Source organism: Nicotiana sylvestris, chromosome 5 (genome assembly GCF_000393655.2).
Source record: "Nicotiana sylvestris chromosome 5, ASM39365v2, whole genome shotgun sequence".
Lineage (NCBI taxonomy): Eukaryota > Viridiplantae > Streptophyta > Magnoliopsida > Solanales > Solanaceae > Nicotiana > Nicotiana sylvestris.
Genome location: NC_091061.1, coordinates 170,785,685 through 170,811,765, shown reverse-complemented (window position 1 = coordinate 170,811,765; position 26,081 = coordinate 170,785,685). Strand labels below are relative to the sequence as shown.

Sequence of the window (26,081 nt, the reverse complement as noted above, 5' to 3'; positions counted from 1 at the left end):
AGATCTTATTCTATAAAGGAATAATTCAATGCAAGAAGTTTGGACCCAAAGTTAGTTACACATAATATTCCTTTACACTTAATATCATACATTTGCTTGTAATAGACTCCATAGAGGTGGAGTACAATTTAAGTATATAAACATTCCACTAGAAATGAAATGAAAGAAAAGGAAAAGAGAACTTAGATTATATATGTTTAGTGTCAATGGGAGAGTACTGTTTGGTATGATCTCTCCAACAAAAACAAATGGTGACTTCTCCTCTAAGTGTGGCAAGTAAAAAAGAGAAGACCCCACCATGCATTTAGCCCATCATCCTTCTACCAATCCAGACACATGGGAGTTAAAGTTATATACACCGTTAATGTAAAAAATATATTATGCACTATCAACATTGTTAAAGTCAGAAATTTCGTTAAGAGTGTTCAAAGTTTAATATATATACAGTCAGACGTTTCTATAACAACATCTCTATATAACATCCATTCACTATAAAAGCTAAGTTTTTTTCGAAACTGGATTTTCATGTTATGTTATAATATATATATTCTCTAATCTCTACATATAACAACACTTCACTATAGCAACCAAAAAATATCGGAACATACGAGGTTGTTATAGAAAGGTTTGGTTATATATAAAAAGTATTTTTTAACCAATATACAAAGTATTTTATATATGCAATGTAATTTTTCAATGAAGGATATTCAGTTCAACTTAATAGCCTTCACTCGATGTAGCTACGCCGATGACGGTGCAGTATATACAAAGTATATTTCACTATCAGTGCATTTTAAAAACCATTTGTAACAGATTATCTACTTTAATTCCAGGTTATAATCTCGCTTATTATTAAAAATTACTTATAATTGCTTTTTAAATAACTTGATAGTGTTAAAATTTCTTGTGATGCCTTATATAGAAGTTAATTTGTAACATATAAAAAGAAGCAAAATAAAGACAAAGAAAGAGATATGAAGAATGTACAGTTGATATGTTTGATTTGGACATCCTAAGGTTTTTTTAATTTATCTTTTTTTTGAGCTAAATATTTGTTATGGACTTTTTAAATACGTACCATTATTCTGACTTAATAACAAAGGCAACTAGGAAACATTATATAACAAACTATTATCTTTCACCAACCATCTTCCTCCTCCATCATCTATATCTCAACTCTAAAGAAGAAAAACAATACACTCTTTGATAAGTTTAGTGTGTGTGTGTGTGTTTTACTAGGTTTGTTAGAATACAACAATAATGAGGTATAGAATGGAAAGATTTGTGTTACTTCCATTTTCTGTGGGTTGCATCTCTGAATCAAGTGTTGCAGTTGGTCATCATCATCAGCTTAATAAAAGTCCAAGCCATGAACCCAAGTTAACTCCCACAAGTATGTCTCTCTTTCTTTTTCTCAAACATCATTGGCGGAATCAGAAATTTTAACATGATTTTTTTTAAAAAAAAATATTAGCTCTAGGATTTAAACATGCGATATAAAGTCATTTTTGAACCATCTTTATCACTTTACTTTAATTTTCTTTATCTCCAAAAAAAAATTATTATTTTTACCTTATTTACGGAATATAATTTTTCGTAAAGGGGTTTAATTGAACCCGTCATTACATGTAGTTTCGCCACTATACCACCCCATCACTTCTAAAAAGGGCAGTCAAGTGCATGAGGCATCTCGGGTTCACGCATGATCCGGGGAAGGACCGGTGTCCAAGGGGCAGGGTCGAAGCTACATTCTATTAAGGGTGGTCAATTGACACCCTTCGTCGAAAAATTATAATGTGTGTATAGGTAAAATATTAAGTTTTGTAGGTATATAACATATATTGAACACTCTTTGTCGGGGATTTTTTTTTTTTCTTCTTTCAAGTTTGAACACCTTTGGGTAAATTTCCTTCGCCACTGCCAAAGGGTGTGATGTAGACAGTCTACCCTAATATAAGCCTCAGTGGCTGCTTCCACCCCGTCGCTTCTCTTCCCTTTTTAATAAATTTATATGTGAAGTTTTGGCTTATCTTAGTTTTTAACATTTGTCATAATGCAGGAAGCCAAAAAGAAGGAAAGGAGGAAGAGCGAGAAGATGAAGATGACAAAAGTTTGGAGGGTGAAAATTTGAAGAATACATTAGGCCTTATGGCCCTTCCCAAATTTCAGAGGCTTTTTAAAAATTTCAAAAATTTGTCTCAGCTATTTGGTAAGTTCTCCTATTGGATATTAGTATACTCTTCTTTTAAAAATAAAATAAAATAAAATATTAGTATAATACCTATGATGAAATTGGCTGCTTTCTGTTTAATCCATGCTTTGTACATGTTTATTCCCGCTATATTACGTGTCTACATCAAATCAAATAATTTAATCAAGTCGCAAATTTAAATGAGAATAGGTATCGCTTAATTTTTCATTAAAATATTATATACTATCAACTGAATTTGTAGTAAAAAGATCGGAAAAAAGAAACAAGATCTACACAATCAGCGTGAGAAAACGTGAAGGTAATAATTAAATTAAATAGTTCAGTTGGATCGGATGTGCTTAATTGCTTATAACCTTTGATCTTTTAACAGATTATTCACTAAAATAAAAAATGTATTCTTAATATACACTCAAAATCAGATCTAGATTCTTAAGTCAGCGAATACATATTAGTTATTACTACAATTAAACAAATATTTGTAGATTTAAAGAAAAACTAGTCATTTAATTTGTGATAATGGATATAAAATACTTCGCTACATAAGATTTTGTATAAATAATGTCGGTCTATTAGCACAACTCGGTAATTTGTATGTAGATTTGGGTGTAGAGTTATAGAGGTTCTAAGGCTTTATTTCTTATTCTAAATTAATGTTTACTTTGCGTTACTCTAAAAGATATTTGCTCGCCTATATCCATCTATTCTATAGATACACATATATAGAGAGAGAAACACACACACACACGAAGATATTATTTACACATATATTTGTGTATTTTTTCGACGAATATTGTTAGATGCATCCATTTTGATTTAAGTGTATATTTTATTATTTATTGTGAACCAGTGGATAAGGAAGAAATGGAAGAAGAAGAAGAAGAAGAAGAAGAAGAGGAGATGGGAATGGAAATAGGATTACCAACAGATGTGAAGCATGTAACTCACATTGGAATAGATGGTGCTTCTACTTCTATCCTTTCAACAAGAAATTGGGATAATCTTAAATCCCCTAATGATAATTTCCTCACTCATTTCCCTTTATCTCCTTTTGCCATGGCTCATTCACCTCACTCCCCTAATCACATTTCCATGGCTAGCTCCTCTTAATTAATTCATTAATTACCGCTTTTCACTTGTTCGCCACTGAAAATACCATTTTTCGTTCGACTTGTATGTGTTAAGCATGTCGCCAACGTTCATCCCGAGCCAGGCCCATTTTCCCGCTCTCAAAAAAGGATCAATTTGAATGAAGTAATTCTTATATGTTGGAAAATTTGTGTCAATGTTACCTTTAATTGGTTCTTATCAAAGTGTGGTACTTGGATGGATTACTTGCCTATAGAGTTTGTTGGGTGGGGGAAAAAAGTTCAAATCTATATTTGTTTCTTTTTTTACTTCAGTAAAAAATAAATAAGTTCATTATTATTAATACTAATGTTATTATTATTGTTAATATTATTATTATTAGTAGTAGTAGTAGTAATGAGTAATGAATGGTGTATGCATTATTTATAAGATCCATTTTCCACCTATTGTTTTATGTTTTCCAGGCCAAACTATACTGGGTTTTGGTTCTTGTCAAAAGTAATGTAGTATGATTGCTTTACTTGCATATACAGTTTGTCGGTGTGGCAAAAAACATTAACGCATATTTTCTTTCCTCTTTCTTTTGGTGAAAAATAAATAAGTTCATTTATATTATTATTATTTGGGTATTTTATGTACGTCTGAAATTATGATGGAAGAAGCCACCAAAATATCGTCGCAAATAATATTTTTCTAACGAGATTTCGACGATAATAATTTTATCAAAGTTTAGTTGTTGTCAGAATTCAGCTCGTCAAATTGATTTCCAAAAGAATAATTGAAAATTAGTGAATAATTTCACAAGTTTTTTGTGAGGTTAGGGTCGTTAGACCCTAATTGTCTATTGAAAAACGTTGTTGGGCTAGCGCGACTTTTTAATTGCTTTTGGTGGATGAATTGGATGGTGATCTTAATAGGTTCAAGTCTTGGGTATTTATTAGGAAGCACTTTACCTCTTAACGTAGGATTTTTCATCGCGAAACTTAATTTAATCGGATGCCAATACAAATATCGGACACTTGATGGAACCCCCCAAAAAATATATTGATGGGTTCAATGTTGTTCCTCCTGTATTTGTAAAATAATGATTATGGAAATTAAAACGTTAGCTTATTAACGTAAATATAAATGATATAAATGAAACACAAATTAATTCGAGCCCACTGAATTCACAGTGTTTCCTTAAGGAATTTAATCCCCTCCTAGTACCCAAGGTTATGGATTATTTCCTCCCAGGATAGAACGAATTACACACTGGTGTAGCGGTACTTCAAACCCCAATGTTTCAGCGAACACAAAGTTCGGCAGCAAATCACACTTACTGTTGCTTTCTTAGTAGTTTAAAACAATGCAGAACAAGGGAGGAGAAGTCAGAAATTCGTATGGAAAATCTGAGAGGAAGGAGTGCAAAGTATAGCTAGCGTTGAGTTTTTGGTGAAGAGAAGATCAATTGCTCTCAAGTTTTCAGTGTTTCTTTAACAGGCTGCTTGCACCCTCTATTTATAGTGCAATTAGTTGCTAAAAATGGACCCGCTGCCACTTATGAAGTGGAGCACTTGGCCATGGTGGACAGAGCACCAGGTTGTTTACTAATGGAGCAATCAATATGGCAATGGTGGCTGGAGCACTACTCATGGTGGAATGAGCACTTGCTCATTAATATTCACGGATTGGAAAACATCGGTTACAAACACGGATAATATTACGTTAATATTCACTATTAACAAATAAATTTGGTCCAAAAAATTAATCAATCAATCATTTGACCAAATCCGAAGCCGAAGCCGTAGCCGAGCGAGTGACGACGGCGCGAGGCTTGCCTTCTTCTTAACTCTTTAAGAGCTACATGAAGTGCATTTGTATATAAAACCCACCAAACTCCTTTTCCTCTACCAATGAGGGACAATGTCTAGGAGAGGAAAACTTAAAATTTTACTCAAAATTTTCATTTCCCTCCATTTCTCATTCACCCTTTTTTTAATACCTTTCTATATTAAAAAGAAACTCAAACATTCAAAACCTTACACATACTTAGATGTAGGATTGTGACTGCAACTCTAATCAAAATGAGAGTTTATTGTTGTTGATAATGAGTGATGGTTATCAAATACATTGTTAAGGAAACTGACCAATTCCAATCACAATAAAGATCAATAACAACAATAACAACACAGTGTAATCTCACTTAATGGGGTCTGGGGAGGGTAGTGTGTGCGCAGATCTTACCCTTACCCTGGGGTAGAGAGACTGTTTCCAAATAAACTCCTGACATCCTTCCCTCCAAGAACTTCCCACCTTGCTTTTGAGAGACTCGAACTCATGACCTCTTGATTAAAATTGGAGGTTGCTTACATAAAGATCATTTCGGCAAAATTATTCAATGTGGAAAGAAAGATGTAATAAGTAATTGGGACAATAAGGTTGAAATAGCATTCTCTGGTCATTTTTTCAACTTTATTTTGAAAAATAGCTACTGCCTTGAAGTTTTAAATTTGACATACGCATATATGACGTGGACATATTTGATTGTGAATAATATCCAGAATAAATTGGACACTTTTTCTTGAAGGAGAACTGTAGCTATCACCGCCAGAATATAAACACGATAATTAAACTAAAAAATCACCGACAAAAAATATATTTTGGAAAATTATTAAATAGAGAATAGAAGAGTTAAAAAGGAACTATAGGGGGTAGGGGTGTACATGGACCGGGTTGGTTCGGTTTTTATCAAAACCAAATCAAACCAATTATATCGGTTTGGATTGGTTCGGTTTTGTCGGGTTTTCGGGTTTTTTTGTTACATGAATATTATTTTAATCTTACTTTATTAAAATTATAGATAAAGCTTTGATAAGTGAATATATGTTTAGTAAATATGGAAAAAATTGACAAACATATGATCTATTAAAATATTCTAATCGGAGAATTTTTGTAGTAACACATGATAGTTATTTTCTTAGTCGTCTAACAATAATTTTTCGTTAATTTACGTTTTCAAGGTTAATACATGAGAGGATCTCAAATATTTCTACATTTTCTAAAGAAAAATCATTATAAAGTCTTAAAAATATAAATAAAAATTTACATATTTATATGTCGGTTTGGTTCAGATTTTTTTACTCAATACCAAGCCAAATCAAACCAAACTTAATCGGATTTTTTAATCGGTTTGAAGCGGTTTTCCGGTTCGGTTTGAACACCCCTAACGGGGAGTGACATTCAAATGTTTCCTACAAGAACAGAAGAAGGAAACTCTTAAATTAAAAAACGTGAACGAAACTAAAACACATAAATAACAAAATAAGCAATCAATGCAATTATAACATTTCATGTCTATTACGTAATTACTTTTTAAAAAAAAATTGAGGGCAAGCATCAGTATAATGGTAAAATTGCAATTTTAGTAATTCATGCATCACGATGTCAAGGTATGAAAAATAATCTCCTTGCAAAAATATATAGTAAGAAAATAACTTTCACTCATAATCAAGAGAAGAATATTCCTCAATTAGATGGAAAACGTTTGGTTTAGAAACATTTTTTTATCAACCAAACGCTAAAAATAAAAAATTATTTTCGTTATACCCAATACAATCTTGATTTAAAGAGCTTTAAATTGTTGACTACTTGACTTAGATTACATCTTTTCATTCCTCTTTCTCTTCTTTTTTCCTTTTTTCTTTCTTTCTTTCTTTCTTTTTAGGTGAAACGCTATTATAGGTATAATGATAATGACACATTTGTTCTTTTCAACTTCTAATTGGAAAACGGCACGTGATAGAATAACAAATACTAGTAGGATAAAATAAACTAGAATTAGGTGATATTATCTTCAAAGTAGATAGATCAACTATATATTTTTTTGCGATTAATTTTGACCTTGTCTTCTGCTTTCTCCTTGCCCGTATTTTGACTAATTGAGTATTCACAAAAAAAAAAAAAAAAAAAAATGATGTAGGTGAAGCTTAATGAGACCCATAAGATGGTGGCAAATAATTTTTGCTAAGAAATTTTGCCTTGGATATAGTCCAATAAGTAAATTTCGATACATAGTATAGTAAAGAATAGTTGTGATATAAATTTTCATCCATTAAGCTTTTTTAAAAAATAGATTTTTGCCGACCTCTAAGTAATTTTTATTTTGTAACTCAAAATAAATTCAAGATTTCAGAGTCATAGGTGTTTGCTAATATAAATTCCGAAAGAAGAGGAAATAAAATTTAGTTATGTTCTCAGTTCTTATCTAAAAATTTTAATAATTGCCTATGTAAATTTAATAAGTCTGGTCAAAGGTATTGGATGCTCAAGCACCCATATAGTTCCACCACTTGCTCCAAGATTAATCAATCTATTGGATATGAATTAACCATTTTATTTTTCCACAAGAATGATAACAAGTAGAGCGGAGTTTGTTGGGTGAGTGGATCCCTTCATAGAAGATCTGGGATCGATTCCCATCACCAGCAGCCTCTCAGTTAGAGCTCGTCGCCCGTGGCTTGCCTTGTGTGATTTACATTTTCCGTATGATTTGTAAATTATTACACAATGAGCAGGTTACTCAGTACGCACCCGAAAAATAGCAACTTTGCATTTCCCTTGGAATTTTCCAAAAAAGAAAAAAGAAAAAAAAAACAAGCAGTGCGAAGAGACTGCTTTATATCCATCAACCCAATTGAAAAAGAAAGGTGGGGTATTATTCACCAAAAGCTCTTATTGAAAGCTATAGGTTTCTGCCCCAAATATTTAATGGAGTACTGGTTTTGTGGTTTTACCTCAAGAAAAAAAAAAGTTAACAAAATTGTGGTAAGTAATAAGTACTCATATATCAACAACAACAACAACGACGACCCAGTATAATCCCACAAGTGGGGTCTGAGAAGGGTAATATGTACGCAGACCTTACCCCTACCCCGAAGGGTAGAAAGAATGAAGTCAAACCAAATCGATTAAAAAATTCGATATTGTTTGGTTTGATTTAGTTTGGTATTGAGTAAAAAAATCCGAACCAAACCGACAAATAAATATATAAATTTTATATAAACTTTTTAAAACTTTATATAGAATTTTCTTTAAAAAATATCTAGAAATATTTGGGATTCTCTTATGGGATGTAATATTTAATAGAATATGAAGTGCTCCGTTTTTATTAACTTTAAATAATGTGTTGTATGATCACTTTTTTATCAAGTGTTATTGAAATGCGTCAATCTCTTTGTTCTTCCATATTCATATGTCAAGATCTATTAAATTCTTATATCTTTTTCGAATTTGAAGTGGTATTTCGATAATTGAAAATTAAATAGAACATATCATTATTTAGGTATCATCTTGTTTTTTATATTTATTATTAAATTCGGTTAACCTTAAAAGTGTACATCAACGAAAAGTTATTGTCAGACAACTAACAGCTTGTTTGGATGGTTGTTACACATCGTTTCATAATGTATTGTATTGTATTGTATTGTATTGTATTGTATCGTTTGATGAATACAATGTTTGGATAGATTGTATCGTTTGCCGTTGTTTCATGATATCATGCACTAGCAATATGAAGAATAAATTTGTAATATTATAAAAATAAATTATGATACGGGGTAAATTTATTATATAAAAAGGTAGGGTAAATGATAAAATAAAATAATTTAATAATAGTTAAGGGTGAGATGAGAGAAAAAGACAAGATAACGACGCAACCACACCAAATCGGTCGTTATATAAAGTGACACATTTCGTCGTTACGTAGCGACGGATTTAACGATACGATACAATAAGATTTAAATAACAATCAAACAAATATCGTATTTAAAGTAACAATGCGATACGATACAATAGGTAACGACCATCCAAACAAGCTGTAAAAAAAATAGATCATCTGCTACTAAGAAAATTCTCCCATAAGAATATTTTAATAGATCATATGTTTGCCAATTTTTTTAATTTTTATTAAACATATATTTACTTATTAAAAAGTTTAATAACGTAAGATTGACATATTAATTATGTGACAAAAATACCCGAAAACTCAAAAATTCTGATAAAACCAAATCAATCCAAACCGATATAATTAATTTGGTTCAATTTTAATAAAAAAAGAACCAACCCATATAACAATGATCGGATGAGGAAAACAGAGACGGCTGGACCAGTCGATAGCAGAGAGGCTAACTGTAACAACCTCCCTTGTAATTTAGAGGCTCAAAATTGAAAGAATCAAGCTACCGACAAACACAGCCTACAAACTACGTCATCTAACTTATTCTTTTCCTTTGATTTTAAACCTTTTTTTATTGGATACAAAAATCTTAAATTTTTTTCAACCTTGCAATAACCATAGTAAAAAGAATATGTTACAATAATAATCTAAAAAGGAAAAGAAACTTTTTGTTCTAAAATTTACAGGAAAATCCGCAGCTACTACCCTTCGGATGCACGCACATTGCACGTAAACCACACAGGAAATATAAACTGCACTAGGCAAACCCAGTGCGACGAGCTATGACTAAGGAGACTGTTAGTGAGGGAAATTGATCCCAGATCAAGGGCGGAGCTAGAGTGTCGGGAGCGGGTTTGGCTGAACCCAGCAACTTTGATTCGAACCATGTACTTGTCTTAAAAAATTCATTAAATATATAAAAATTCATATATAAAATTTTAATTTAAAACCCACTAACTTAAACCGATTAAAATCTCGAACCCATAAGCTTGAAATTCTCGCTTCCCTCTGTCCCAAATCTTCCATGCGGAAGACCACTCACCTAACCAACTCACCCGACCCTTGCGAGATGTGATAAAGATAGAATACAAGACTTTTAAAGTTATAAAGATAGAATACAAGAAAATTATAATGAAATCTATACAATGTAACAAGTATTACTTTTATGATTAAGTTATTACTTTTTATTATTAGTTTCAATATTTCTGTCAAATGCGTAATTATTTATTTATGATATTAGCTTTAACAATTAAAATTAATTTTCTATTGTTAATTCTTATTAGATACTTTAACAAGTTAATCCAAACGAGCTCTAAATATCTTTCTTAGATCTGCTTAATTAATGAATCATGTGCACAAAACTTTATGATTCACTCAATTTATTTACTATTTTTATTTTTTAAAACAAAGGATGGATATGGAGGTTGGAGCAACTTGGGTTGCTGAGTAGGCCCCCAAACCAATAATAATAAGTCAAAAAAGAAATAGCAAGGAAAATGAACGCACCGGTGGTTGTTAGTAATTGTTACTCCATCATGTGACACAATTTTTTTTTTTTAATAATCATAATATTCAGATCTATTTGTACACCTCGATTAATGTTATTTCTATTATTTTATTCAACAACACTTGCATAGATAATAACAAAGAATTTCCATTAGTATTTTTTTTCTATGCGAGAATTTGAATTTAAGATCTCATCATTCTTAACTCACTCCACTAACCACCAGTTATTTTTGCATGTCATTTTGGTTTTTAATGTGTTAAAAAAGAATGATATTATTTTAAATTTTTTGTTACGCTTAATGAGATAATATATACTCCTATTAAAATAAATATTTATGACTTGCTTAGATTAGGAAGTTTTTATTACTTTTTAAAATTTTGTAAATAGTCTATTATTATAGTGGTAGCCCACCACCACTCACCAACTTCTCAATCTTTATACTAATTTAAAAATAATTTAAATTTAACTTTTTTTTTATTTTATACTTAATGAGACAATAAGTATTGAAATAAATATTTATGACCTGTTTATATTAAAAAATAATTTTTTTTCTTTCTTAAATTTTGTAAATAGTCGAACAAAATCAAATAAATTGTGATGAAAAAAATACACTTACTAATATTATTGTAGTTGTAGCCCACCACTCACCAACTTCTCAATCTTTCTACTTATATATATCCTCTAACCTCACTTCTTCACTTGCCCCTCTGTACCCAATTAGCTGCAGCTGCTAAAAAAAAGCTGCATTTTTTTTCAAACATTTTTTTTTCAAGATTCTTGTCAAATCTTGAACATTTTCATTTTGTTCTCAATTTTGCAACACAAAAAGATGAAGGTAATTGAGAAGATCCAAGAAGCAGCTAAGGATGAAAACAGGGTTGTATTTTCCTTTGAATTTTTCCCACCAAAGACAGAAGATGGGGTTGAAAATCTATTCGAAAGAATGGAAAGAATGGTTGCACACAATCCATCATTTTGTGATATAACATGGGGTGCAGGTGGTTCAACAGCAGATCTAACTCTTGAGATTTCTAAAAGAATGCAAAATATGGTCTGTGTTGAAACTATGATGCATTTGACATGTACAAATATGCCGGTTGAAAAGATTGATCATGCTCTTGATACTATTAAGATTAATGGTATTCAAAATGTTCTTGCTCTACGTGGTGATCCTCCTCATGGTCAAGATAAGTTTGTTCAAGTTGAAGGTGGTTTTGCTTGCGCCCTCGATCTGGTAATTTCTCTACTTTATTCTTTTTGTTTTATTTGGGATCTACTAGTCTGAACGGGAGACTGAGGGCGTAATCGGTAAAGTTGCTTTTTCACGTGACCAGTCACAGGTTAGAGTCGTGAAAACAAGACTATGTCCCAACCCCGCACATAGCAAGAGCTTAGTGCTTGAGATCTAGTAGTTTAATAGGATATTGTAGATATTGTAATCCTTGAATTGTGTGACTGTCTTAAAAGTTTAGTAAGAACATAATTTTAGTTACTCAATTGAATTACTTCACGTGTGGACCTGATTCATAGACCCATCATATGGAAAAATATAAGCTATTAGAGAGATCGCATTTAATTACTAAATTATATTATGTTGAAGGGGAGTCTTGGAGCAACGGTAAATTTGTCTCTGTGTGACCTGTCACAGGTTCGAGCCGTGGAATCAACCACTAATGCTCAGGGTATGCTACATTACACACTCTTGGGGTGCAGCCCTTTTCCGTACCCTGCGTAAACGCAGAATGCTTCGTGCACCGAGCTGCCCTTTTTATATTATTTCTCAACACATCCCTCCTTAATATTATGTCTCAATACGCCCCTTCTTAATTTTATTATTTCTCAGCACATCCCTACTTCGTTATATTATGTCTCAACACTTCTAGTCACGTGGTTGGTGATGAGATTCGAGCTCAGGGCTTGTTACTTGCTCTGGTACTATGGTACCTTGTTAAATTGTGCAACCACCTTATCTAAAAGTATAATTTCTTTAATTAGTTCATCTTTGATCTGGGATCTAGTTGTCTAATACCAATTGTTAAATTGCGTCATCATCTCATTTAAAAGCTTAAGAACTAGGTAGAAAGATCACACTTTTAATTATTTAATTTTATGTCTCAACATGTTTGTTCATGTGTGGGCCTGGTTCATAGACCCAATACATCTAAAAACTTATGTTGTTCGACTTTTAATTAATTATACTATGTCTCAACATGGTCAGCAGGATTCATATAGTCGATCATAACTTGTTTGGAACTGAGGCGTAATAGTAGTTGTTGTAGCTGATTGTCTTTCAACATGCCCCATTCACGTCTGTGCTTAATTCATGACCCAACTCATTGAAATATTTTTTGCTTTTTGGGTGGCGATGAGATTTGAACTCATGACATATTACCTGCTCTAATACTGTGTTAAACTGTGCACCTTGTCTAAAAGTCAAATTTTTGGAGGGAGCACATTTAGTTGCTTAAAACAGTAATTATGTTATGGCAAGTGTAATATTTGTGTTAGTATTAACTATTAATTGATTTTCTTTCTTGTTTTTAGGTGAAGCATATCCGTGCCAAGTATGGGGATTACTTTGGGATAACTGTTGCAGGTTATCCAGGTTGGCTACTAATATTTTGGGCTCTGGGTTATTTATTTGGACAAATATGAACCATGATTTGCTTATTACACATTAGTTTTGAAGCAAAAATGAGTTGTTTTCTTATGTCTTATGTACTGTTACTGACTACTAATTTGATTCTTTGTCAGAGGCACATCCTGATGTTATACCTGCTAATGGAATAGCTACACAAGAGATATATGAAAATGACCTGGCTTATCTCAAAAGAAAGGTAGCCTATTCCCAGCATTATAATTGTCATCCGATGAATGTAATGTATGTTTTTATTAATTTGACAAGAAGAGGAATATTTTAGATAGCTTTTGTTTTATTTATGAGTTTGGTACTTATGTTACCTATCATTCTACAGGTGGATGCTGGAGCTGATCTTATCGTAACTCAACTCTTCTATGATACTGATATTTTCCTCAAATTTGTCAATGATTGCCGCCAAATTGGAATTACTTGCCCCATCGTTCCGGGTATCATGCCCATTAACAATTACAAGGGATTCTTGCGCATGACTGGATTTTGTAAGACTAAGGTATCCCCATATTTTGGAGTACAGATTTTACCTCTGTTTATTTTTTATGTTAAGCTTGTGGAACGACATATTATTGCACTCCTATTGAAATTCATGGTAACCCCAAAAATATGGAGATGTTATATTTCCCAAAGTTTGGTTGTACCAAAAAGTTGGTGCCTTTTATCTTCGATCTTAATATTATGGTCTCTCAATGTTGTTAAAGGCTCACTTGATGTGAGCTCAAGTTTTAAAGGTCGTGAAACCTAGGTTGTGCGCTTTGCTCACTTCTAGAAGCGTAGGTGGGGTAAGGTGCTTGGGCATGTGCCTCATTGCCCATGTGCTATGTCTTTAAGAGGGAAGCTATAGACAATAAATATAGTTGATAACATGATACATTAATTTGTCAAAATGATACATTACTTGTTAAAAAAAAGTCACGGCTAAACTTCTTTTTGTGATTAGGAGCAAGAAGTTAGTATTTAGTATAACAAAGCTAGGCTCCAAAAAGTTAAAACTTCATCTTTCATCTAAAACAAAAATTTAAAATAATTTTTGAATTTTATTGACATGATTTGTACTTCATATAGTTAGCTTTATAGTTTTTTTTAAAAGATAAACTCCAAAAATCATTGGTTTATATTTATTGCTATTTTTTGCATTACATATATATTTTTATTTTTTCTTCATTAGCGTGTTGTTTCACACTCCTAGTTAGATTTTTACATCTTCTTTCCATCTGTTGCTTTTGCTGTAACATCGCGAGTCGTCTTCCTTAATTAAATATGTTAGTTGAGTTGTTTTCCTTTTCTCCTTTTCTCCTTTTCTTGAGCCAAGAGTCTTTCGGAAACAACCTCTATACCCCCTCGGGGTAGGGATAAGGTCTGCGAACACACTACCCTCCCCAGGCCCTGCTAGTGGGATTTCACTGAGTCGTTGTTGTTGTTGCGTTGTTTGCATTTTGAATCCTTGTCTAAATGGTCATGCTTTCCTTGTTTATGTAAATGATGTTGATTAAGACAGTAAGGTGATCGTGTTTGAAGCTTGCTTTAAGGTTGATTAGCAGCTCCTGCTTCATAGATACTCAATTTTCCTTTATTATGTTGTAGATTCCAGAAGAGATAATGGCTGCCCTGGAACCTATTAAGGATAACGAGGAGGCTGTCAAAGCCTATGGAATTCACCTTGGAACTGAAATGTGCAAAAAGATTTTGGCCAGTGGCATTAAGACTTTGCATCTTTATACATTAAACATGGAGAAATCAGCACTATCCATTTTGATGGTTTATTCTCTTACCTTTTGAGCTTTCTACTTTGAGATTTACGAAGTAATCACTATTTCTAGTATGGGCAAGAATTCAACTTACAATTTGAGATGTGTTGGATATGCAGAATCTTGGATTAATAGAAGAGTCCAAAATTTCTAGGCCATTGCCTTGGAGACGTCCTACAAATGTTTTTCGTGTTAAAGAAGATGTTCGTCCTATATTCTGGTATGTAGAGATGTGAATTAATGTCAGAATCCAGCTTTTACAATGTGATGATAATCTGATCTATGGTCCTCAATGATGGTAGGGCAAATCGTCCAAAGAGCTACATCTCAAGGACCTTAGGTTGGGATGAATATCCACATGGTAGATGGGGCAATGCTCAAAATCCATCATACGGGGCACTTAGTGACTATCAGGTATTGCAACTTGTTCTGTTCGTCTAAATCTCTCTGTGGAATAAGTAATTAAATAATTTACGAATAAATATCTGATTGACAGAAGATACTATAGGATATCACATACCTTCGTGAGCATACCCTGAGCTATCTTTCCTTTTTTTTAAGAATTAAATATATCTTATCGTTACATCACGAATGGCGTTTGGCCTTGGGAAGATGAGACAAGGAATTTTTTAAATTTTTTGCAGTGCTTATGTTGTTTGAGGCAAAATCAAAGTTATTTGAAGTTCTAATATTGTTTGTGAAATACTGTGGAAACTGTCTAGGTCTAGGCACTAATAAAAAGAAGGAAATTTGTGGTCGGGCTGTAAACTTGATTTATTTTTCTAAGTTTGTTTATAAGCTTTCTTGTCCTCGTAAATTATCCTTCCTTTTTTAGTGCTTGCATAGTCATCACTAATTCGGTCAACCAAAGTGAAGATACAATCGGCATTTTTGTGCATTTTCCTGAGGAGTTGTTTTGGTACATTTGTTATCTGTAACGTAGCTTCTTTTGACCTCTACAGTTCATGCGTGCACGCTCACGTGATAAGAAGCTGCAAGAGGAATGGGTTGTGGCTTTGAATAGCGTGGAAGATACCTATGAGGTATGATTTTTGGATACAGTTCATTTCTTGTCAAAACCAAAGACTGGTTTCAAAGGCTTGATACTTGCATAATTTTCACATCAGAAATTTAAGGACTACTGTCTTGGGAAGCTGAGAAGCTGCCCTTGGTCTGAACTAGATGGTCTTCAGCCAGAGACAAAGATCATAAACGAAAAGTTGGGTCATGTCAATACGAAAGGTTTCCTGACTATTAACAGCCAACCTGCAGTTAATGCTGAGAAGTCTGACTCTCCTTCTGTTGGTAAGCACAATTCCATCATTTTTCTTCTCTTACTTTCGATTGATTGAACCTAAAGTTATTAATCAGATAGTAGATGTCTAAAAAGAGAGGAAAACATTTCATACAAGATTTTATACAGAAAATCGAGAGTTTTACACAAAAATATGATTCTCAACCAAAAGCATTTGTCACTAATAAGGGCAACTTGATACACGAAGCATCCCGCGATTATGCAGGGTTCGGGGAAGGACCGCACCCTAAGGGGTGTCATGTAGGCAGCCTACTCTGATGCAAACATCACTAACTGAAATATTGTAGGACCTCCAAAAGTGTACAAAAAGTAAAACAGTTCCGCTGATATGCACTGGAATTCAACAAGGCTTAGTCTTCTCTAGTCAACTTTGTTCAATACTCTCAAATGTCTAACCCGCACATCCCGTCTTCTAAGAGTTGCATCTGTTTCACACTTTTCTTTTTTAAGACCTTGTACAACTCTTATGGGAACTTGTCAGGATAAAACCTATTCATTGCTTCATCAACCAGGAAAAGAGACCAATTAACTTCTACTGAATGTTCAAAGTTCAATTTACACTATTTAATAAACAAGTCCATAAATTCTTGAGATGAGATCGCCTGTTCCCAAAATATCTTTTTGAGTTGCTAACTATCTTTGGTCTTTCGAAAACAGCCTCTCTACTCCTCCGGGTAGGGGTAAGGTCTGCGCACGCACTACCCTTCCCAGACCCCACTTGTGGGATTTTACTAGGTTGTTGTTGTAGTAGTAGTAGTAGTAGTAGTAGTTGCTAACTATCTTTATGTCACGTCCTGCTTAGCGCTTTTAGGATGCCTATCACCTCGTCCTATAACTACATGACGAGGGATTTGATTATAGCAGCCATTTTATCACCTCATTACTTATCTACGAGCTGTACATCCTTTTAGTCAGCCTTCTTTTTATTGCAAAAACATTTTGCTTTTTCCATGACATGTATGCTGATTCTTTATAACTACATGACGTGGGATTTGGTTATATAGCGTTTTTGTTTACGAGATTACAAAAGGGCAGCCCGGTGCACTAATATTTTACGCAGCTTTACTTGGCATTTCTGCAAGAGGTTGTTTCCACGGCCTGAACCTGTGACCTCCTGGTCGCATGGCAGCAACTTTACCAGTCACGTCAAGGTTCTCCTTTTATTTGTTTACGAGATTATTTACTTTTTTATCTGCAGGATGGGGTGGTCCCGGCGGATATGTTTATCAAAAGGCTTACTTGGAGTTTTTCTGTTCCGGGGAGAAGTTGAACACCCTCGTCGAAAAATGCAAGGCTTTCCCCTACCTAACATACATGGCTGTAAACAAGGAAGGAAACTGGATTTCCAACATCAGCCAAACTGACGTCAATGCGGTGACATGGGGAGTCTTCCCAGCTAAGGAAATTGTACAACCGACTGTCGTTGATCCCGCCAGTTTCATGGTATGGAAGGATGAAGCATTTGAAATCTGGTCAAGAGGATGGGCTCAATTATACCCAGAGACTGATCCATCAAGAAAATTGCTTGAACAAGTATGTATTCTTTCATACACTTACTTTGGTGTCTCAAGTCTTTGATTTAACGATTTATAATTTTTTCGTTAATCCTATGGTATTTGGCCATGACCTGACTTCCAAATACTCGAGTCATTGTTTGCAAGTAGAAATTTGGCCATCAGTATTTGCAAATACTACGGCGGTCTGGTGAACTAAGCTCCCGTTATGCGCGGGGTCTAGAAAAGGGCCAGACCACAAGGGTCTATTGTATGTAGCCTTACCCTGCATTGCTGCAAAAGGCTGTTTTCATCGCTTGAACCCGTGACCTCTTGGTCACATGGCAGCAACTTCACCGATTACACTTCCTTTTTGCAAATACTAAACTTAAGTATTTGAAATGCTAGTAAAGTATTGAAAAACTTGCTTGAAGAGTATTTCAAGTAAAATAATAGTTTTCACTCACAACACTGCAAATTTTTTTTCGAGTAAATTTTTTGCGTCCAAGCACGTCCATATACACTTTTTCAACTTCAACTTCAAATACTCATTTTTCAAACTTCAACCAAATATTGTCCGAACGCCTAGTTTACTGATAATATTGCTCTTTCAATTTGTTTACAGGTTCAAAACAGTTACTACTTGGTCAGCCTTGTCGATAACGATTATATTAATGGTGATTTATTTTCCATCTTCCAAGATATCTAAATTAAGCTACAAGACTCAGTTTCTCAACCTTTATAGTGCCATTTATAGCGCCATTTAGTCCTATGAAGTTTCATCTTGGTTTTACTGGAAGTTATTACTATTATTATTGTTCTATTACCTATTGTTCTGTAACAGGAATAATTTAAAGGGATATCTTTCCCTTCAATTTTTTTCGTCTGCTTTTTATAAGATAATATCGCATTACACGGTCAAACCTCTTCTTCTATCCTTTATAGTGCCATTTAGGCCTATGAAGTTTCATCTTGGTTTTATTGGAAGTTATTACTATCATTAATGTTCTATTATTGTTGTTCTGTAACAGGAATAATTTAAAGGGATATCTTTCCCTTCAATTTTTTTCGTCTGCAAATATGATTTTATAAGAAAATATCGCATTAAACGGTTACACAACCCGAATGATTATGTGACACAAAAGTGCGCGTCATTTAAATAATAAAAAGTTTAACGCGTCATGCCCACGACAGCACACGCTATAAAATAAGTTTCTTTTCTCCTTTTTGAGAAAAAAGAAGAAGAAGAAAGTTACTACGTCATGTCCTAATCAATTACGCTTCAATCCCAAACAAAGTTGACATTAATTGACTGAGACCAAACTTTCTATCAAACTAAATTGTTGAGACGTAATATGTTATGCTCTTGCATATAAAATAGTTGACATCATGTAAAGTTTTCCCTGAATTTGAGGCTTTTCATAGCAGACAACTTCTTGCCTAAGGAGCTGGAAGTGTTTGAATATACATAAAGAATAGGGACCTTTCGAAGTTCAATGCGAAGTAGAGTTTGACAAATCATTTTAGTTTAAAATTGAGGAATTTTCAAAAATCTATATTGTTTAGTGGCTATTAACTTCTTGTAGCTACCATATACATAATTACTTCATATAGTTACTATTTAGTTGTTACGTGACTGTATTCATTGTATTTGCGCTACTGTATGGGAGTGATTGTATTCGCGCCGAATTCACCTAAACCAATTCACGTCCCAAAAGTTAAATGCATAATGCGAATAATCGAAATTTATTGACCTATGTTCATCCTTTGAGCGATCTGTTTTTCTCCTCTTTTGGTTTCTCACCTTGGTTTTGTAATCCTTTACAAATTTCCTTTTAGCCTTGTGTCTTTTTTTAATAAAAGATCTTATTTGTACATATAATAGATTTGAAAATAATGCACAAGAGATTTACACGATCATTTTCTTCTATTCAAATTGTAAGTGTGCATAGGAGCCATTTCCTCCTCTCTTTTTCTCCGCAAAGACCATTCAACTTCACTCATTTGGCAGTTCTCTACCGTAATAAAGCATGGGAAAAAAAATTTCTAAAACTTGGCTACTTTGTCGAGCAATGAATGAATAAACACTTGGACAAGTTCGTACAACTTTAAACACCATATAAATTCATTGATGATAGTGATAAATTTCATCATAAATGATATATTCGTGTACAAAAATCATCGTAAAGGCGTAATTGAGCTTCAACAGGAAACAAGCTGAGTAGGAGAAAGGCCATCAAGTCACTGTCCCAGAATACAGAAGCTCTATCATACACAAAATTCAATGTTCTATACAACCAACGACAGCTCGTGCCTCTTCTGAACCAACGTCTAGGATATTTAAACTTTCAGGAATATCGACAAACCCGAGATAAGGACAGTTCTTCGATGTGAGGAGATTGAACCTATCAGCTTTGTGTTCAATTCTGCGATGCAATCATGTGGTCACCGCATCTGGCACTAGCAGCAGTCCCATAGCTGGGACATATGCTTATGGATGTTGATGGCACGAGCTGGTGAATCTGGCACTAGCAGCAGTGCCATAGCTATTTAAAAGCAAGCAAATGCTCACATAAAGTTATCTAAGATCAACTTCTTTAATTCCTCCATTTTCTGAATTATTTTAGGGTTCATCAAATCCCTGGCTTCTTTTATAAGAGTGCCTTCTCTACTGAAATTATATGCATCCACCACTGTCCCAATCCAGTTGTATAGCTGCTCTGGAGTCCTGTAAGGATCAGGGATTTATTAATAACAGTTAAAAGTGAATATGGAAAAAAAAACAAAATGAAAGGGAAAGGCAAAGCCTCCAAAATATGTAAAATTTCAGAACAATATACATCTGATAGAAGTGCTTCCACGTCAAGGCAACGGGTTAAAGATACTTCATGAATGCTGTGAGAAATTCAATGTAAAGAGAATAATGATTAGATATTAGATTCAATACATACGTGTATAAGCAATCTACATCTTTCCCTTCAAGTTCTTCTCCCGGTGTGAATGCATCTTTCAAAGTGCACAATCGCTCCTCAGGATCCTCAATTGTGAGTAGATATTTTAGAATTCTGATTTCTTTTGGCATAAGCCTCTGAAGATTTCCTCGTGCTGTCATATACAAGTGATAAAGGACATCCTTTACCTGAAAAAAGCAAAAAAAGATTTGACAAGCCTAACCATTTGCATGTTAGAAAAATGAATTCCACATTGCGAGGGGGGGAGGGGGAGTAGCCAACCTGTGCTGAAATATCAAACTTGTATAGAAATGGCATCTGGCCTTGTGAAAGTTCCATAAAAACAATAGAGATTGAAAAGCGAAGTCATGTAACTTGGATAAGAACAGCCAAATGAATATTATCTTTTACAGCTACAGCTAGGTCTATCTATCCTGAAATCCTAAGACATTAATCTACCACATCTAAGATGCAGACTCTGCTATGCTACCTGTAAAATTCCAATAGTAACTTCAACATAAAGGCATTCCAACAATAAGTTCTCTTCAAATGCAAGATGATATAAGCTAGGTCACAAGAGTAAAGCAGCTTGGTGCATGAGCTCACAGAAGCTACTACCTATGCACTATCTTAAGAGTTTAAAATGGACATAAGCATTTTAGTCAACGTGGAGAATAGCAATCACTATTCCACCGTACCAATTCCAGATACGATAACCTTAGCTTGTGGCACTAGGTTACTAACGTTCACATTCTTTAGCAAAATCATGCAACATTTGCTAATCATCATCTGTAGCACTATTGTATTAAATAATGAGATAAACTCCCATCATTCATATCAATAGTCATAAATATTTTTTCACCTTTGCCCCGAACTTCTTTGTTTCTATAGCCTCACCAGTGGAGAGCCAAGGACACTTCAGAATTGAGAAGAAAATTTTCCAACAAAATCTCAAGTAGCTCCCAAAAAAATATTGTTTGGATATCACTAAAAATTGTGTCATTTTGAATACTATCACTTCGGTAAGCATCTCTCTTCTTAATTAAGTTAATGCTAAGACAGAGAAAAATTATTGCAAGAAGTGGCATATGGATGTGTATCTGAAGAAAAGCATGATCTTGCCTCGTCTTTTGTCATGTCCGACTCCTTGGCTGCTGACCATGCTTTCGTTATCATGAGCACCAGTGCTGAATCAAGTTGATTTTTCTGGGCTAGATCATCTATTTTCTTGCAAGCCACATCCACTGATGGAGAATTTATTATATCTTGGAATTTCAACTCTGCAGCATTTAACGCTTCTATACTTTCAGTTGCCGTATCATAAGCTTGCACAGCTGCCAAACACGTATTCCCTAGTTTTGCCACAGCTAATTATTAAGAAAAAGGAAGATCTTGTCAGTGAAACCTATCAACAGCAGATAAACTATTATGAAAATCAAGGAAATGATGTTTGTGAACTCGTGGAGTTTAATTTCTAACTTTACAGCAAGAGGAACTTCACACTCCCAAAGTCAAAGGTTCTCCAAAGCTTCTTCTATCTCATTGTATATTATATTGTAGCATTTGCTTTCAAAGGCAACAGAGAAATTCTTTTAGTTGATATTTTACTCACTTCTTTCCATTGGTCCTTTGGGGTGACTTCACATGTGGCAAGGTTGTGGGTAAGAGTAAACGATTTCATATATGGGAAACAACATTTCTAGAGTGTATATTTTGCAAAAAGGAAAAGAGTGTCTTAATGCAGAAAACAATCCGAAAGTCATTAGCAGTATGACCCCAAAAACAATATAGCAAACAGAAGAACCACATTTATTTCTTTTCCAGGCAGGAGGCATATTTACCATTCTGTTCCGCTGGATCATCATAATAGGATTCTGCTACAGTGTGAAGATGAGCAAAAAACTCTTTTGTAAAATCTTTACGACGCCTGGCAACAATATCACCAACCTCGGATGGTGACCGTCTGATTACCTCAAGAAGTTCGTTATGCCTCTGAACATCATTATCAACCTACAAAATAAAGTTACTGGTTGAAGTTCAATAGAAAACATACCAAGCTCAAACGAAATCTAGAATTTGTATCCTAACATGAGAGAAATACTGTAAGAAATCCACTAATAATCCTTAAATCATCCTCAATCCTTTGACCCGTAATATGTAAATTGATCATAGAAGTTCACCTCAGCCCAATGTACTGCAATTAGCAAAGACTAGACATAAAATAATTGATTATTTTGAGTATTTATGATTCAACTGAGCCCTTGCTTGGACTTCCTTAAAGAGGGACCTCATTTAAATACAACATAATAACATCTCGACTTATCATGGAGAATTGAAACTATTCCAAAACGAGTTTGGCATAATTGGGTCTCTTTGGAAAATGAAAGTGGTTACTAAGTCATGATCTGGCACGTACAGAATGAAAACTTCATGCTCGCAAAGGCGCTAGTTACCTCTCTCATCTTTCGTTGAAGCCTGAGTAGCTTGTGCTTCATTCCAAGATCACTCTCACTTTCTGCTCGATTTTGACACCGGTTATAGAAGTGGGGCCGGATATTGTTCCATTCTTTACTAAATGCTAGTAATCTTCTCCAATCGGTAGGATTGGGCTTGTCAACCAAGAAGACATCAACTAACTTGTCGCATACTCTGATCATTTTATTCTCATCCAACCCTTCAGAAGGATCTTTCCTGTCTTCTCCATTTTCCATATCAGTTTCTTGACTAGTAACTGAATCAGACAGCTTCACAGAGGGAATTTGCTCGTTAACAGCACCATTTGGCATTGCAGTTGTATCACCCATTACAGCGGCAAGACATGACTGTCGCAACCTCACACCATTCAGAGATAAGAGAGAACCTAACAATTTGATGGACATCATTATTATCCAAATGGCTTCACAGAACCAATAGGCAAATTCTACTACTCCCTCTATCCCATTTTATGTGAAGTTTGACTACTCACAACGTTTAAGCTGTTAATCTGACTTATTTATTATAATATTAGTGATAGTGGAAGGAAATTATTAAGGGCTTGTTAGTTGCAAATAATCTTACATAATTTTGCAAGTTGAAGTGTGTTTCATAAGTTTAGGAAAGAATTTGAACCCAGTGGCTCGAATGTATATTTCAACTCAAATAAAATTTTCCTAACTTCCATTCACAAATGTGCAACTCTTGCGAACCTCTTATTTTTTTTTATTTTTTTTTTGGCAAATATCCGAAAACAACTTCAACTTACGCAAAGTTTTTTCAACTTCAACTTGAATTTTGTCCAAGGGAATACTAATTAAAATTTCAAAAACGTTTTTTTTGATGAAGCAATTAAAAGTTCAAAAACTTAGTTTGATAGAAATGAATTACATCTAAGCTAAAATTTTAAATAGGTAGATGAATTAGAGTTCTGGAAGTTATATAAAATAACATTCGTAATAGAAATTTTTACATGCATTTTTGGTACTCTTTCAATGGAAAGAGTGTCTGGAGTAATTAGCTAACAGAAATCAATTGAAAAATTCTCCAAGTTGCAGGAGCACAAAAAAAATGCTAACATTTGGCAGAAATAAGTGTTGGTGGCTGGAAGAAAGTTTCGTACCTACGGAATTAGCCCCGGCGAGGTGCAGTTGACATTGTCGTTGAATTGGATATTGGATAAGCGAGATTGGCGGAAGAGGAGAGAAGTTTCTAGAAGTAGAAGTGGACGGCCGTACAGAGAAGGCATAGCAATGGCTAATACAAGCTGCTAACTCCATCCAACAATACACTCCCCAGTTCCTTTTTCTGTTAGATATTTTAGGGTTTAAATGCGAAGAATAAAAAAGAGATGAAATTGAGGAATAAGTGCAGGAAAAAGAACCAGAAAATGACCAAAATTACGGGCGCCGTCTGTGGTATGTCTAAATTCATACAAATATATGTTCCTACTATTACTAACAGACAATAAGGCTTATATTTCAAGATAAAAACATATACAATTCAAAAAAAAAGTGATTAAATATTACATCAATTAGTGAAAATATTAACTTGAACAAAAAAAGTTATTATTTGAGATAAATTGAAATATTATAAGATATAAATTAATATTTTATGTAAGTTCCAATTGTTAAACTATTTGAACTATAAATGAAAATTATATATAATAACAACAATTGTAGTAATGAAATGTAACCAAAAAAATATTTGGAACGTAAAGTATTCATACAAGATATATGACTTTTAGCTTCATTTAGTAATATTATTATTTATATTATCAAGTGTTAATTCAAATTAGTAAGATGTTAGCAATATGTTTGCAATGCATTACCTTGGATCTTGATGTAAAAAACTTTATTTGCTAATACAAAGATTTGAGTAGTTTAATTCGAAGTTCTAGAATATTTCTTATGTTAAAAAGTAAATATTCTTTGTTTTTTTTAAAACCTTTTTTACACGGATTTTATACTTTTTTTCTACAAAGTTCAGAATTGTCTAAGTCAAAATATTATTACGTATTTTACAACACTTTTTGGGGCCTAAAGCGAAGACTTTACTAGCCTCACCCTTGAGGCAGCCATGAAGATAAGTTGTATATTTCTAAGCAAATAATCTGAATGAAGATTGCAAAGATGTAGTAAATGGTATGATCTTAAACACAAAATAGGAAAAAAATTGAGGAAGTAAAGAAGCTATTCTTGAATAAACAAAAGAAAGCATGGTTCAATTATAAAACATGTAACATATGACTAATAATTCAAGAGCAATAGCACAAAAATATTCAGAAAGCACTGAAATATAAATCTTACTTATGTATACATTATCCGAATTCTAGCCAAATATGAAACTATAGCGGCTCTAATTTCAACAACACAGAACTTGATTATCCAAATTCTAGCCATAGCAAAGTTTCTTAATTTTGGACGAGCTTCATAAACACCAATTACGGTTTATATTTCAAAAAACTAGAGAAATTAAATTTCAGTCACTAATATGCAATTCTTGAAGAAAACAAAAGAAGGTTCAAAAGGGACTATGTGAATCTGCAAAAGAGAAAAAAACATTGCTAACAATTTAGAAGATTTACGATTTAGAGAACCGGGATGTCAACAAAATTACAGAAAATTCAGAGATTCAATCAAAATAGAATATCCAAGAGTGAGAACAAAGACACAAATAAGAGGCAAGCAAAACCTTCTAGCTTAGCCCCTTCTCAAAAAGGGGGTTTTTTAAACCCTAAACTCGAAAAAGAAATTTACCATTTAGAAAAGTGGAAACAAGATGGAGAATTCCAAGTGTAATTTTCAAAATCTTACCCACAAAAAGATCCGACGTGTGAAGGATGAAATTTGTTTTGGGGTTTAGAAGGAATAGCCTGATGTCAAGAGAGAGAATAAAGAGGCGTGTATTTTCGGTATTTTAAACAGA

General features: G+C 33.6%; 3 protein-coding genes across 7 annotated transcripts; 2 read left to right on the top strand and 1 right to left on the bottom strand.

Moving 5' to 3' along the window:
- Positions 1-1,082: 1,082 nt before the first annotated feature.
- LOC104221027 (CRIB domain-containing protein RIC4-like) lies at positions 1,083-3,744 on the top strand. Its single transcript, XM_009771999.2, has 3 exons — positions 1,083-1,393; positions 2,060-2,209; positions 3,060-3,744. The coding sequence occupies exons 1-3, from the start codon at positions 1,261-1,263 to the stop codon at positions 3,317-3,319; spliced, it is 543 nt and encodes a 180-aa protein (XP_009770301.1). The 5' UTR covers positions 1,083-1,260; the 3' UTR covers positions 3,320-3,744.
- A 7,606-nt stretch (positions 3,745-11,350) lies between these two features.
- LOC104221026 (methylenetetrahydrofolate reductase 2-like) lies at positions 11,351-18,439 on the top strand. Its single transcript, NM_001302580.1, is given in 11 exon segments — positions 11,351-11,755; positions 13,066-13,126; positions 13,276-13,358; positions 13,497-13,670; positions 14,759-14,932; positions 15,042-15,142; positions 15,225-15,336; positions 15,885-15,965; positions 16,050-16,227; positions 17,436-17,770; positions 18,356-18,439. Coding segments are annotated over 11 exon segments (1,788 nt in total).
- A 1,392-nt stretch (positions 18,440-19,831) lies between these two features.
- LOC104221025 (uncharacterized protein At4g37920-like) lies at positions 19,832-26,081 on the bottom strand. 5 transcript variants are annotated; one of them, XM_009771993.2, is made up of 7 exons: positions 25,970-26,081; positions 24,277-24,461; positions 23,135-23,541; positions 22,523-22,691; positions 21,804-22,048; positions 20,682-20,869; positions 19,832-20,458 (listed from the first exon to the last, which is right to left on the bottom strand). In XM_009771993.2, the coding sequence occupies exons 2-7, from the start codon at positions 24,431-24,433 to the stop codon at positions 20,299-20,301; spliced, it is 1,326 nt and encodes a 441-aa protein (XP_009770295.1). In that variant the 5' UTR covers positions 24,434-24,461; positions 25,970-26,081; the 3' UTR covers positions 19,832-20,298. The 5 variants fall into 5 exon arrangements, with proteins under 5 accessions (XP_009770295.1, XP_009770297.1, XP_009770299.1 ...); XM_009771995.2 differs by having other exon boundaries at positions 25,913-26,021; XM_009771997.2 differs by lacking the exon at positions 25,970-26,081 and adding an exon at positions 25,848-25,887.

What these genes read in the sequence shown, in the direction of transcription:
- LOC104221027 (XM_009771999.2), top strand. Translation starts at nt 1,261, where the DNA reads ATGAGGTATAGAATGGAAAGATTTGTGTTACTTCCATTTTCTGTGGGT. An exon ending in ACCCAAGTTAACTCCCACAA is followed by an intron (nt 1,394 to 2,059) that starts GTATGTCTCTCT and finishes GTCATAATGCAG; the next exon opens with GAAGCCAAAAAGAAGGAAAG. An exon ending in AAATTTGTCTCAGCTATTTG is followed by an intron (nt 2,210 to 3,059) that starts GTAAGTTCTCCT and finishes ATTGTGAACCAG; the next exon opens with TGGATAAGGAAGAAATGGAA.
- LOC104221025 (XM_009771993.2), bottom strand. Translation starts at nt 24,433, where the DNA reads ATGGAGTTAGCAGCTTGTATTAGCCATTGCTATGCCTTCTCTGTACGG. An exon ending in CGCCGGGGCTAATTCCGTAG is followed by an intron (nt 23,542 to 24,276) that starts GTACGAAACTTT and finishes TCAAATTGTTAG; the next exon opens with GTTCTCTCTTATCTCTGAAT. An exon ending in GATGTAGATTGCTTATACAC is followed by an intron (nt 20,459 to 20,681) that starts GTATGTATTGAA and finishes TGATCCTTACAG; the next exon opens with GACTCCAGAGCAGCTATACA.